Raw genomic sequence first — 13,246 nt, 5'->3', positions numbered from 1 at the left:
AAAAAGAAGGCTAGGAAGACAACAACTCGATTTAAACCCAAGGTGTATTTACAATAAGTAGAAGAAAAAACATCAAAGTGAATCCAGACATATATATATACAAATGTACAAAAGACAAACAAGAAAGCAAAAAAAAAAAAAATAATAAATGAAAAGTAGATGGAATGACTATAGGAGTCCCGTACAATGTCCTGTTTATGTGTGTGTGTGTTGAATCGGCCTCACCGGTGGTTGTGTGTTAAGTCCGTGAGCTCGATGTGAAGCAGCGCTGTTCTGTGACGAAATCCAAAGGTGAAAAATCAACAAAAAAGATAATCCCACAGTGTCTTTCTGTTCACAGTCTGTAACAGCTTCTGGAGGAGGTTTTCGCGCGATCGATCATTAATCCCCTTGAGCATAAACGTGTCGCTCCTGAACGCCGGTTTCCCGGCTCCATTTAAACGGAAGAAAAAAGTCATCCAGCTGATTTGGAGTGACGTCAAAGGGAATTCCCTGGAGCTTCGCGACAGAACTCTCGCGAGAGTTAAACGGGAACTCAAAAACACTTAACTTGGCAATAAACCCAGGAAAATAACATATATTAATTATGGCTGTTTTCTAAGAACAATTAGATTTTTTAACAGCAATATATATATATATTCCATACTTATGTGGCAGCGCTACAATATATATATATATGTGTGTGTAGCTGTATGTGTGTATCAGTATACTGTTAGCTGATAAGTAGTTTTAGTTTAGTATCAAAGTTTGTAGCAAAACAATCATAACTGTAATTTTAATTATGCTACCTCATCTGTCAACATGATGCCGGTGAATCACGGTCAGCCTCTTTGTACTTTACGTCATTGTTTTGGCCAATGCCCGCTCACATCCCTGTGGAATGTGTGCACGAGCAACAGGTAGCTGGCTGCAGTTCACTTAATGGCCAAAGGTATCAATAATAACAAGGGTTTCTAAATCATACATACTGCACCTTTAAGCAATGAGTAAATAATAGAGGACCATTTCATTTACATAGCGCCAGGTGGTGGCGCTATGCCCGTGATGCAAAATAGTCACATCCATGTGATTAGACCCCAAGACTAAATATGCATCTCAAACTCACATTGCACAGATATGAGACAATTCCGGTTTCCCAATTTTCGCCATTAATTGAATGCCTAGCCATGGCCACACTGTACGATATATCAAAATCTGTTCGCAATCTAGCATCTTCAATATCTTGGCATAATGTTATCTAAATGTGACAACAGTCTCATGAACCCCCTAAGAGGAGTAGGTGAGAACTATATGTAGCAATATATGTACCAAGTTTGGTGACTGTAGGTGAAAATGGAGGTGCTACAGAGGCCGTCTTAAATGCCCAGTTTAGCCCCCCCAGGCACCCCGCAACTTTTGCCCAGTCTTAATGGCCAACAACTCTCATCATAGGATGGAGCACAACGACAAGTCAACACAGTGGAAAGAATTCAAAATTTCTGGGTTTACAGTGGTAAAAATCACAAACTGTAAATTATAGCCATTTGTATACACCAATGTAAAATACTGACAGTCCCTCACGTTCGAGTAAATGCGCTTACATTAAGGGAATCCCAGAGATAAAGATGCAACCCAACTATTGCACAATTCCACTGCAGATCGTGATAGAAATTGAAGGAAAAAAAATAGCAACAACGCTGGTATATCTAGAATAGGGTTGCAGCGGTATACCGGTTTCACGGTATACCACGGTTTGAAAATTGACTGTTATCATACCATGTACATTTGCTTATCTACGGTATTGAGAAATAACTGCAACCAAACGGAGAATCTCACATGCGCATCTCCTTTATTCCTTGTCTGCCTGTCAGACTCGTCAACTTGTGACACGCAAGCACGCAGCGGAGAAAATGTCAGAGAGAAGCGAGGCGAGGGGTCTGACTTGAGTGTGTGTGAGTTAAAGCAGTGTTTCTCAACTGGTCTATTTGGACTGGGTCACGGACAGCAGGGAAAGAACAATCCCATGGTTCTACCACTGAAGATATTTCAGCGGCCGCCCAAGTGATAGACCACTTAGGACTGCAGAGGCAAATTTTATGATAATCTTGCAAACAGCTAAAGCAGACATGGGCATTTACGGCCCACTGGATGGATCAGGCCCTCCGCATGGTTTAATGTGGCATGCGGCTCATTTATCGTAAAAGCGTTTTTTTTCCATTGGATATTTCAGTTAACTTGCATTGGGACCTAACGCGTCTCCACAAGCATTTAACATGCTCAGGGTTGCCAGATAAGAGACGCAACACCCCCAATTTGAGATTTATAATTGCGCAAATTGGAAATATTCCACCTAATGTTATACTTATTTTGTGCAATCTGGCAACCATGCACACGAGTGCACTTTTTCTGTCTCGCGCTTTCCCCTTTGTACAAACTTACCGATCTGTAGTGCAATATTCTGCTCAAGGAAAAGTGTTGTATGGCTACTCTGTGTCCATTCTTGAGGCTGCTTGTGATGTTTGGTTCTACTAATTTTGCAGGTAAACCTCTTCAGTGATTAAATTAAATATAAAAGTATCATTGACACACGGAGGAGTAATCATTGACATGCGAGCAAAAGCAAGCCAGAGATGAATATGTATATGTATTTTTTATTTGTGCAATTTAGAAATGTTGACGTCCCTTCACGCCAGTATGTTAATCTAACTCTTGCAGTAATCATTTATCATAGTCATGCAGCCTGTTATTCAGTTATGTGCTGAAAGTCAAACCATCGAGACCCGCATCATGACCCTCTTAGCATGTAAACGGGTAGCGTTTTAGAAAAAAATAAGTAAACTCGCCCGCTTTGCGACAAACATAAAAAGTTCTATACAGTAATTTTTTTTTTTTATTAAAACAGACCCCTGAAGAAGAGATTGATAAATTGAATTATAAATTACCAGGGAAGTAGAGATGGTAAAATAAATGTATAAGCTCAGCCTTTATTCAGTTTTTTAATGCCTGATAGAAAAGTATCTGCCTTTGTAGAGCAATATAATACTTAAAACAATTGCAGAATAGTCTCACTAGTCACAGACACACTTCAGAAAATTTAGCACAACTTTTTCTGGGCTTAAAAGATACATAAACCAAATCAATGCAGAACATTGTATCTCAAAAGGAATACAATGTGGCCCCCTATGCACTACTTAAAGCCTGATGTGGCCCCTTAACAAAATAGTTAAAAATATCAATAATTACATACATCACCTTTACCAATTTGTTTCAGGATTTTACATGAGTACTTAAAAGGTTGTATTAAATGTGCTTACTAACAATAAAGAGGACAAAATCGTCTTTTAAAAACTACTCTCAATGACATTCACTTAATTAAAGGGGGAAAAAAATATGTTTTATAAATTCATTGCAAAAAAATTCCAATTGTTATCAAGTGTTTTTGTCTTGTTTTCTATTTAAAAATGATATTTAGACTTGCTTATATACGGTAAAGTGCTGTAAAGACAAAATATACTTATATTCAAGATCTATTCACTAAAAGCAAGTCTAAATATCTTATGTGGTGCTTCTCAGGTGAATGCATCTTTTTTTTAAAAGGATTTTTATATATTTTCAAATACTTGTATTTTAATATTATATTCAACATTCTCAGATAAAACATTTTTCTTCTGCAGTATAGTTGCTAAAAAATTTTTACATTGTTTTAAAAGAGTTTTAAATATTTATATTGGAAAATATAACAAAAATAAATCAAAAACTTATTTTGTTGCAGTGTATAAGGGGGCGAAGACAACCCTCTGTCACCTTTCTGTTCACTTCAATCCATCTTTAACTCACAAAAAAAAAAAAACTCTCATATTAATAAGGCTACATTTTCTTCACAATAAGAAATGCACAGTGACATATATTAATCCATCTACAGCAAGAGTGCGCGCTCGAGGGACAAGCGTCCCCGCGACAGTGTGTCTCAGCCGGGTGCAGTTTTAATCTCTCCCCTTAGATCGGGACATTCGTGCAACTCATAGAAGAGGTGCTGACCGCACAGAAAAATGCCAGTTTCGGAGTTTGTAGTTAATTACATTATCTGCTTCCATATTTTTGGAACTTTAATAAAGCTATAACGCATGTATTTATTGCATTGTTTAATAAAACCTTTTAAGTCGGGACACAAGCAGAATAATCGGTTAAGAGCTAATGACTAATCATTGCAATAATAGCTGCATAATTGTTCGAATAATCATTAGATTAATCAATTAACAAAATAATCGTTAGTTGCAGCCCTATTTAGGAGTAAAGAGCTCACCGGTTATACTGTGCATGTAAACCGAAACACCGCTTTCCCACAATAAGCTTCACTTAAATTGAACAATCCTGTATTGGCAAATGTTCCTGGTCATAGCGGGTTCATTGTGTTACACCCAGTGACAGAGACGACAAATGTTTACTCCATTTCTGTGGAGTGATAAATGATAAAACGACATCTCAAAGTTTTTGTTTCTTGAGAAATAAGGGTTCATGGGTTTAAACAAAAAGCATTAAAATAATGTGAGAAAGTGAAGAAATTAGAACAGAAATATTATTTTAGAACAGAAATATTATTATAACAGAAACAGATATTTTGTATAAAACAAATTATATAAAATATGGGTTGTAAATTAGAATTAGAAATACTTTGATATTTAAAACATTATTTTTCATGTCATTCATATGTTTTTAAAGCCTTAAAAGGAAATCATATATCTCTATTTTATTGTTTGATTTATACATTTCAAGTTAAAGTCCGAAAAAACAAATACTCGTCATTGCCCTAAAACAGACAATCATCAGAATTGCAATTATTTGTTTGAAAATTAATCATAATCGTGACAGCATTAACTGTGTTTTATTTCCTTTTTAAGGTTAGTTAATTTCTCTTTTGAAGATGTCGAGTTTATTGTTCTGGGCCATGGGATCTGCTGTTGGTCTGACTGTTGTGAGCACTAATCCCTTCTCTTTTTTGCATCCTAAACCCTAGAGGACATAATATTGTGCCACAATTTTGATTTACAAAATACACTTCATAAGATGTTTTGACTCACATTTTCCTTTTCAACAATTCTGTCATTGTCATCCCTTTAACTTTTTGTTTTAAAATTTCACACTTGTATTTTCTATGTAACAAGCGTTTTTTGTTTTAAACTTTGAAATTGTTTTGTCTGATCACAAATCACAAACATTTGCTTTTGAAAGCATGATATAAACTGAATCCTAGTTTAGGTCAACAGTACAAGTACTTTAAAGCAGTGATTCCTAATTGGGGGTGTGCCAAGTCCAGGGGGTACATAAGCAGATTCCAGGAGATACCTGAAAAAATAAATTTTCTAACTAATAAAACCAAATGTATGACTTTTAAATATAAGTGGATGTGTAGAGGTTTCTTCATTATGTTCATTACTTGCATTAGTCCCTTTAAGTACACTTGGGTTAACAAAGTGATCATGTGACTTACTAGATGAGTGACATTATTTCAAACTGTGTGAAGCTTACTGGTGACTGTCCCTGAAGAAGACCCAAGTCGAAATACTTATGGAATGGGTTCAAATGTTTTGTGTACAACCAAGCGATAACAATGATCAAATTTAAATGATTATTTCGCTTGGACTTAAAACCCCACATTTGTATGATGTATGTGGATCTGAATTTTTTTTTTAAGGAGTGAACCCTTTTGCTGTATTCATGTGTTCTCATGTTTATATCTGAACATGTGTGGCACTCACCCAGGTCATGGCACAAGCCAGCAATCTGCACACAGAGAATGTCTTGCTTTGAGATGAGGAGCTCTGGCTGTCTCTCACTGAGAGCCTGGACTAAACACCCGGCCAGATATCCCACTCTACACCACAGAAACACAAGGTCACACAAACACACATAAAAAGGAAATGTAAAATGAAAAAGTAAAAACTGTCCCATTCACTTTCTTAACTCTTTCCCCGCCAAACACGGAATTTTCCGTGTTTTATGAAAAAACGCTTCCCCGGCAAACACAGAATTTTCCGGGTTTCCGTGTTTTAGGTGTTATACGGTAAGGAAGACCCCTGCGCATGTTTTGAAAGAGTACGCAACTCTGATCAAAGAAACAGACTGCGATCGTCTCAAACATGAAGAAGTGGAGTATGAGAAGCTCAAAATATCAGACATAAACATGCCTTTTTATCAGCTTTTTGTCTGAAATGTTGTTTTTTGACAAAACCGACCTCTGTTCAAGTCGCAATAAAAAAAGAACAAATGAAGATAAAATAAAATCGTTTTTTTTTTTGCCTAAAAGCAGAGGCCCAGATCTTTATTTTGATATATAGCATCTTCATATATTCATGGAAGAAAACATTCTGCGGGCCATTAAAGTTTAGCGAAAATCGTCAAAAACCCTGGCGGTGGCTGGCAACTTTTTTTTAAAAACGCTGGTGGGGAAAGAATTAAAGGTTTAATTTGTAAAAAAAAAATAACCTTCTCTCATCAATTACTCACCCACATGCCATTCCAGATATGTATGACTTTCTTCTGCAGAACACAAAGATTTTTAGAAGAATATTCAACCTCTGTTGGTCTTCACATTGCAGTGAATGGAGACCAGAAATTAGAAGGTCAAAAAAAGCACATAAAGGCAGCATAAAAGTAATCCATTTGCCTCTAGTGGTAAACCCTAAAAAAGGGCAAACATGTAAAGGTTTAAAGGAAAATTAATTGACTGCTATTTTCCAACACATTAACCCTCTGGGGTCGACGGACGCGCCGGCAGGTCCTGCTGGATTTTTTTTGTCATTAGACAAACACCATAAAAGTTTAAGACATCATTAGAGACTATAAAGGGTCTACTTTTATTTGTGTACCCTCACAATAACAAAACTTTGTGCTTTTGTAAAATAAAAAGGGTGAGCTTACAGCATTCTCCGTGTTCACGAGTATATTTCTGAAACACATCACAAAAATTAACTCCGCGAATACTTCTCACACAAACGTGAAACATATGTCTAAAGAAAGCTTAAAATGTCTACTTTTAAATAAAACTATTCAAATTTAAAACAAATATTCTCCTGCAATGTAATCTGTATGAAACATAGCAATGGACAGTTTCTCCTGGCTCAGGTAATTATCCCTAATGTGATCACACCCACGGGCAGAGGGCGCTATTCATAAGTTAATGTGCTGAGGCGATCAATACAAATGGTAAACGCGCCTGACTGTGCCTTAAAAAAAAAAAAACAAGTTTGTTCACTTTTTGGAAGATTGCACGATACACAGGCGCGGAAACTCCTGGATAGTGACGAAGAGTTAACATTTTCCTCAGAAGAAGAGCAGGACTCTGATGAACGTTTACATTTTGAAGAGACTAGATCCAGCCGAAGATACAATTTTGGATGAGTAAGTCATTTAGTTTTACTTACATATTAGTTGACATGCTATTTTATACAAACATGTATATATATATATATATATTTTACAGACTTGCCAGCCAGGATTCAGAGTATTGAAATATGTCCTAATAGGCAAGTTTTAGTTACATTTAAATGTTGTTTTGGCTAAAGCAGATATTTAAATTGTATGCTGTATGATATAAATATGATATGTAATATGATATAAAAATAATATGAATGTTTAGATTATATTTTATCTAGTGTTTATACTGCCTCATTATCATCAACAAAGCTTGTGCTTGCAAATATATGTTCAGGTAAAATGAGTAAAATGCACTTTAAATATGCCCATATCAGAAAATCAGCATATTATAATATAACTGAAGACTGCAGCAATGATGCTGAAAATTCAGCTTTGATCACAAATTGTATTTTACATTATATTAAAATAGAAAACTGTTCTTTTAAATCATAAAGAGTTCACAATATTACTGTTTTTACTGTATTTTGGATCAAATAAATGCAGCCTTGGTAAGCAGAAGAGACTTCTTTTAAATGGTAGTGTAGGTCTAAAATTAAGTAGTATTTATGTAAAGAAAAAGTATAGACAGATTACATCTTTTAACTTAAAACTTGATATTGATCATTAAGTCTTTGTCACATTCCTCATTGATAGGCCCAGGGGAGGGGTCTCCTCAGGTGTGAGATGCATCAATATTCGTGATAATTTCTAACACTAAAAGAGTCTTACAAAAGCTAATAATCCAGTTCTCAAAAGTCTTGTGGACAAATGTTTAGCATGTTAAATTTAAAACATTTTAAATGTAAATTTTTTTCAAAAACCACGCATAAAATGTTATTTTCTCAAAAATACAAACATGTGCACATGTTTCTGACATATTATTGTAGCCCAGTTTGTGCTGAATACAGTGTTATTGGACCATTCATATGTTTTTAAGCAACTGAAAAAAGCACAAATGTCAAGGCATGTCAAAACTTCTCCAGGGCCCAAAACACCCTCAGATCCCAGAGGGTTAATGTCCACATAATACATTTCCATCCATATATATATATATATATATATACACACACACACACACTTTTTTTTTTCCTTCTAAAAAATTGCGTTTTTGCCTCGAGGTCAGTTGCCTTCTCAAAAAAGAATAATTTATTGCTCTTCTCATTGCTCCTCCCCCAGGATACAAAAATCTTTAGGGTTTTAGGGTCTAGAGCAACATTGATGCTTAACAGGATGTGTAAAAATCTTGGTCTTACAGATATTTGGAGACATATGAACAATTTTTCATCAGTCCATAACATTTATTCAAGAATAGATTTTCTTTGTGATATCCATGTCCCTCATTTCATCTGTTGTTGATTGCTCAATTGGAAACATTTTAGTCTCAGATCACACCCTGGTGAGTTTAGAGGTGTTGCCTCATATGGAGAAAAAGAAATCATACAGTTGCCATTTTAATGTATCCATTTAGCAAAATCCTGAATTTCAACAAATGCTAAAGGCTGAAATTAATGTCTATATGGGAACCAACTGGTCCTCAGTATCTTCTGTGGGCGTGACTTGGGAGGCACTTAAGGTGGTTCTTAGGGTCCGGATCATACAGTATGCCTCATTCACCAAAAAATCCAAAAGCACAAGAACTCATGGAATTGGAAGGGAATATTAAAAGTGCCAAGGCAGAGCTGAAGCACAGAATGTCATCTGATGGCCTCAGAGAACTGACCCGATTGAAATACAGATATAATACTGTTTTTGTCGGGGGATAAAGCAAGGAAGCATTTGACTAGATACATAAAGCAGAGAGAGTATTTTCTACCATTCCCTCAGTGAAAACAGCTGGTGGTGAAATATTTACCTCAGCCATTGATATTAATAATGCTTTTAAAAGAACTTTATCTTGATCTTTATAGTTCCATGTCTTCGTTTACTAGTGAAGATATTAGGAACATTGTGGAACCATTAGAACACCCTAAACTGAAGATTGAGCAAAACAATTATCTTGATTCTGAGATAACCGTGGCGGAGTTTGGCGAGGTTATTAAGGACTAGCCTAAAGGCAAGGCTCCGGGGCCAGATGGCTTTGCCACTGAAATGTTTTAGATCTTCAGAACTGGCTCCACTTTTGTTAGAAGTTTATATGGAATCATTAAAGAATGGAAATCCTCCGCCAACCTTGGCACAAGCCCGGATCAGTCTGATTCTTAAAAAAAAAAAAAAGGACAAAGATCCAAACGAGATTAAGTGTTAACATCCAATTTCCCTCATCCAGCTTGTCAAAAATGATGGCTAACAGATTAAGTAAATTTATTACATCTCATATACATATAGATCAGGTGGGGTTTCTTCGGGACTGCAGCTCTTCTGATAACATTATGCATTTCAACAATATCATGATGACAGTGGCAAATGGTCAAACTCCGGTCTCTGCCATCTCACTTAATGCCAATAAGGTAGAATAAGATTATCTTTAAGATTTTGAAAAAAATATGGGTTTGGAAAAACTTTTATGGGATGGATTATATTACTTTATAGACACCTCGTAGCGGTGGTAAACAAATTGATTAATTTCAGATTATTTTACTCTGGATGGGGCACCCGGCAGGGTTGCCCTCATTCCCCTTTATTGTTCTGTCTGGCACTGGAACCATTAGCAGCCACGATAAAAAAAGAAATGGTGCATAAGCTTTTGCTTTATGCAGATGATAATTTATGCCTCCATAGAATTATTAATTCCTTTTCTAAGTTCTCTGGCTACAAAGTCAAGAATTGGTCTAAATACGAAGCTTTGGCTTTGACAGCATACTGTCCAGTAATGGCCTTCCATCCAGGCACCTTCCAGTGGCCCAAACAGGGCATTAAGTATTTGGGCATTGTATTCCCAGCAAATTTGTCTGATTTAGTTAGTTCATTTTGAACCCTTAATTAATGTTTTGAGCGATGTGGGCAGGTGGGCTTCATTACCTTTATCTATGATTGGGAAGGTTAATGTTATTAAAATTAATTGTATTCCAAAATTCAACCTCCTGCTACAATCTCTCCTCGTAGATGTACCACTCTCTTATTTCAAGCAATCTGATAGCATAGCGAAGTCCTTCATTTGGAATGGTAAAAGTCCTAGATTACACTTCAGTAAGTTACATAGACCGATTGACAAATGTGGGCTAGGCTTACCAAAGACTTTATTTTATTATGCATTCGGTCTCAGGCATTTGGCTCATTGGTCGCTTCCACTTGATATAGACCCTCCCTGGTTTTGTATTGAACAGGAAGTTCTTACCACTATTTCGCCATTGCAAAGCCTATCAAACTAACCAGAGGTTAAGTTACACCCAGTTATCTCGAACTTGCACTCTGTATGGACAAGAGAGTCCAAAGTGTTTAATTCGGACATTTATTTAAATGGCTGAACCCTAAATTCTGTATTACTAAGTCCCCTTTCTGCTGGTCAGAGTGGATACACTCGGTGACCTATATGAGAGTGGAGTGTTGAGATCCTTTTTTTGTGTGTGTATTCTTATGTGACCACAGGGGTGTTTGTTGGGGGTCAGGGTGGGGTTGGTGATTGGTGATGGGGCGGTCATTAACATAGGGGATAAATGCATAAAAAAATTGGGTCCTAGCCAGTGTTCTGACAGGTCATCCTTAGGTGATGGATGTCGGCTGGAGTGCCATAATTTCAGGAGTGGTGCACAGAGATGGGCAGGGTAGTGGCAATTTTGGAAAAGCCATATAGAAGGCTAGGCAACTAGGATTTATTTAATACGAAATGGGGCAGTTATTTGGCCTTTTTGGAAGGCTCTCGGGGAGGGGCAGTGGAGAGAGATTTATAAACGTCCTCTCATTTTCAACTGCTTAATTTTCAAAAAAACTTAACTTGTGTAAATATAATAAAGATTATAAAAAGATTCAACTACTAAGACATAAACTGAACCAAGTTTCACAGACATGTGACTAACAGAAATGGAATAATGTGTCCTTGAACAAAGGGGTGGTCAAGATCAAAAGTAACATTCAGTATCTGATGTGGCCACCAGCAGCATTAAGTACAGCAGTGAATCTCCTCCTCATGCACTGCACCAGATATGCCAGTTCTTGCTGTGAGGTGTTACCCCACCCTTCCACCAAGGCACTTGCAAATTCCCGAACATCCGATCCAACAGCTGGCCATGGCAGAACACTGACATTCCTATCTTGCAAGAAATCAAGCACAAAACGAGCAGTATGGCTGGTGGCACTGTCATGCTGGAGGGTCATGTCAGGATGAGCCTGCTGGAAGGGTACCACATGAGGGAGGAGGATGTCTTCCCTGTAACGCACAATGTTAAGATTGCCTGCAATGACATCAAGCTCAGTCTGATGATGCGGTGACACACTGCCCCAGACCATGATGACCCTCCACCTCCAAATTGATCCCGCTCCAGAGTACAAGCCTTGGTGTAATGCTCATTCTTTCGACAATAAACGAGAGTCTGACCTTCAACCCTGGTGAGACAAAACCGCGACTCATCAGTGAAGAGCACTTTTTGCCAGTCTTGTCTGTTTCCAGCGAAGGTGGGTTTGTGCCCATAGGCGACGTTGTTGCCGGTGATGTCTGGTAAGGACCTGCCTTATAACAGGCCTACAAGCTCAGTCTAGCCTCTCTCAGCCCATTGTCTCACAGAACGGAGATTTGCAATGTATTGCCCTGGCCACATCTGCAGTCCTCACCCCTCCATGCAGCATGCTTAACCCTCTGGGGTCTGAGGGTATTTTGGGCCCTGGAGAAGTTGTGACATTTGTGCTTTTTTCAGTTGCTTAAAAACAGATTAATGGCTTAAGTTTGATTAAACTGTATTCAGCACAAACTGGGCTACAATAATATGTGAGCAACATGTATGTACAGGTATGTATTTTTGAGAAAATAACATTTATGCATGGTTTTTGAAAAAACTACAATTTTAAGTCACTGAAATAAGGTCATAAATCACATACTAAACATTTGTCCACAAGACTTTTGAGAACTGGATCTTGTACCCTAGAGTTTTTGCTACAAAATGATGTGAAAACCATCCTGATCACTCCTACACTACCATTAAAAGTCTCTTCTGCTCACCAAGACTGTAATTATTTGATCCAAAATACAGAAACAACATTTATATTCTGAACTCTTTTTACAATTTAAAAAGAAGAGTTTTCTATTTAAATATATTGTAAAATACAATTTGTGATCAAAGCTGAATTTTCAGCATCATTACTGGAGTCTTCAGTGTCACATGATCCTTCAGAAATCATTATAATATGCTGATTTTCTAATATGGGCATATTTATAGTGCATTTTACTAATTTAACCCTAACACATATTTGCAAGCACAAGCTTTGTTGATGATAATGAGGCATTATAAACACTAGATAAAATATAATTAAACTGGCTATTATATAAAATATAATTATTTTTATATCATATTACATATCATATTTTTATTATATAGCATACAATTGAAATACCTGCTTTAGCCGAAACATATTTAAATGTAACTAAAACTTGCTTATTAGGACATATTTCAAATGTCAATACTCTGAATCCTGGCTGGCAAGTCTGGAAACAGTCCCACTAATAAAATATGTACACGTTTATATAAAATAGCATGTCAGCTAATGAAAACTAAATTACTTACTCATCCAAAATTGTATCCTCGGCTGGATCAAGTCTCTCTTCAAAATACAAACGTTCATTGGAGTCCCGCCCTTCTTCTGAGGCAAATGTTAACTCTTCCTGGAGCTTTCTCGCCTGCGTTTCATTGCAAACGCACAGATAAATGAATTAAATGTGTTTACGACCTCACTGTCGGGGGCGTGTACCATTTGCATTGATCGTCTC

The 13,246-nt window shown here is 36.9% G+C and overlaps 1 protein-coding gene and 1 long non-coding RNA gene across 3 annotated transcripts in view; one reads left to right on the top strand and one right to left on the bottom strand.

Moving 5' to 3' along the window:
• The window catches only part of LOC127628719 (uncharacterized), a 244,004-nt gene that overhangs the window by 49,706 nt on the left and 181,052 nt on the right, over positions 1-13,246 (top strand). The gene's annotated exons all lie outside the window — the stretch shown is intronic.
• samhd1 (SAM domain and HD domain 1) overlaps positions 1-13,246 on the bottom strand; it is a 78,786-nt gene that overhangs the window by 55,877 nt on the left and 9,663 nt on the right. For both annotated transcript variants that reach the window (XM_052105521.1, XM_052105522.1), the window contains exon 5: positions 5,736-5,851. In XM_052105521.1, coding sequence (XP_051961481.1) covers positions 5,736-5,851 — 116 coding nt within the window. The remainder of the gene's footprint in view (positions 1-5,735; positions 5,852-13,246) is intronic.

The sequence above is a fragment of the Xyrauchen texanus genome, chromosome 35, assembly GCF_025860055.1.
Source record: "Xyrauchen texanus isolate HMW12.3.18 chromosome 35, RBS_HiC_50CHRs, whole genome shotgun sequence".
Classification (NCBI taxonomy): Eukaryota; Metazoa; Chordata; class Actinopteri; order Cypriniformes; family Catostomidae; genus Xyrauchen; species Xyrauchen texanus.
This window is presented reverse-complemented; position numbering and strand designations above follow the sequence as displayed.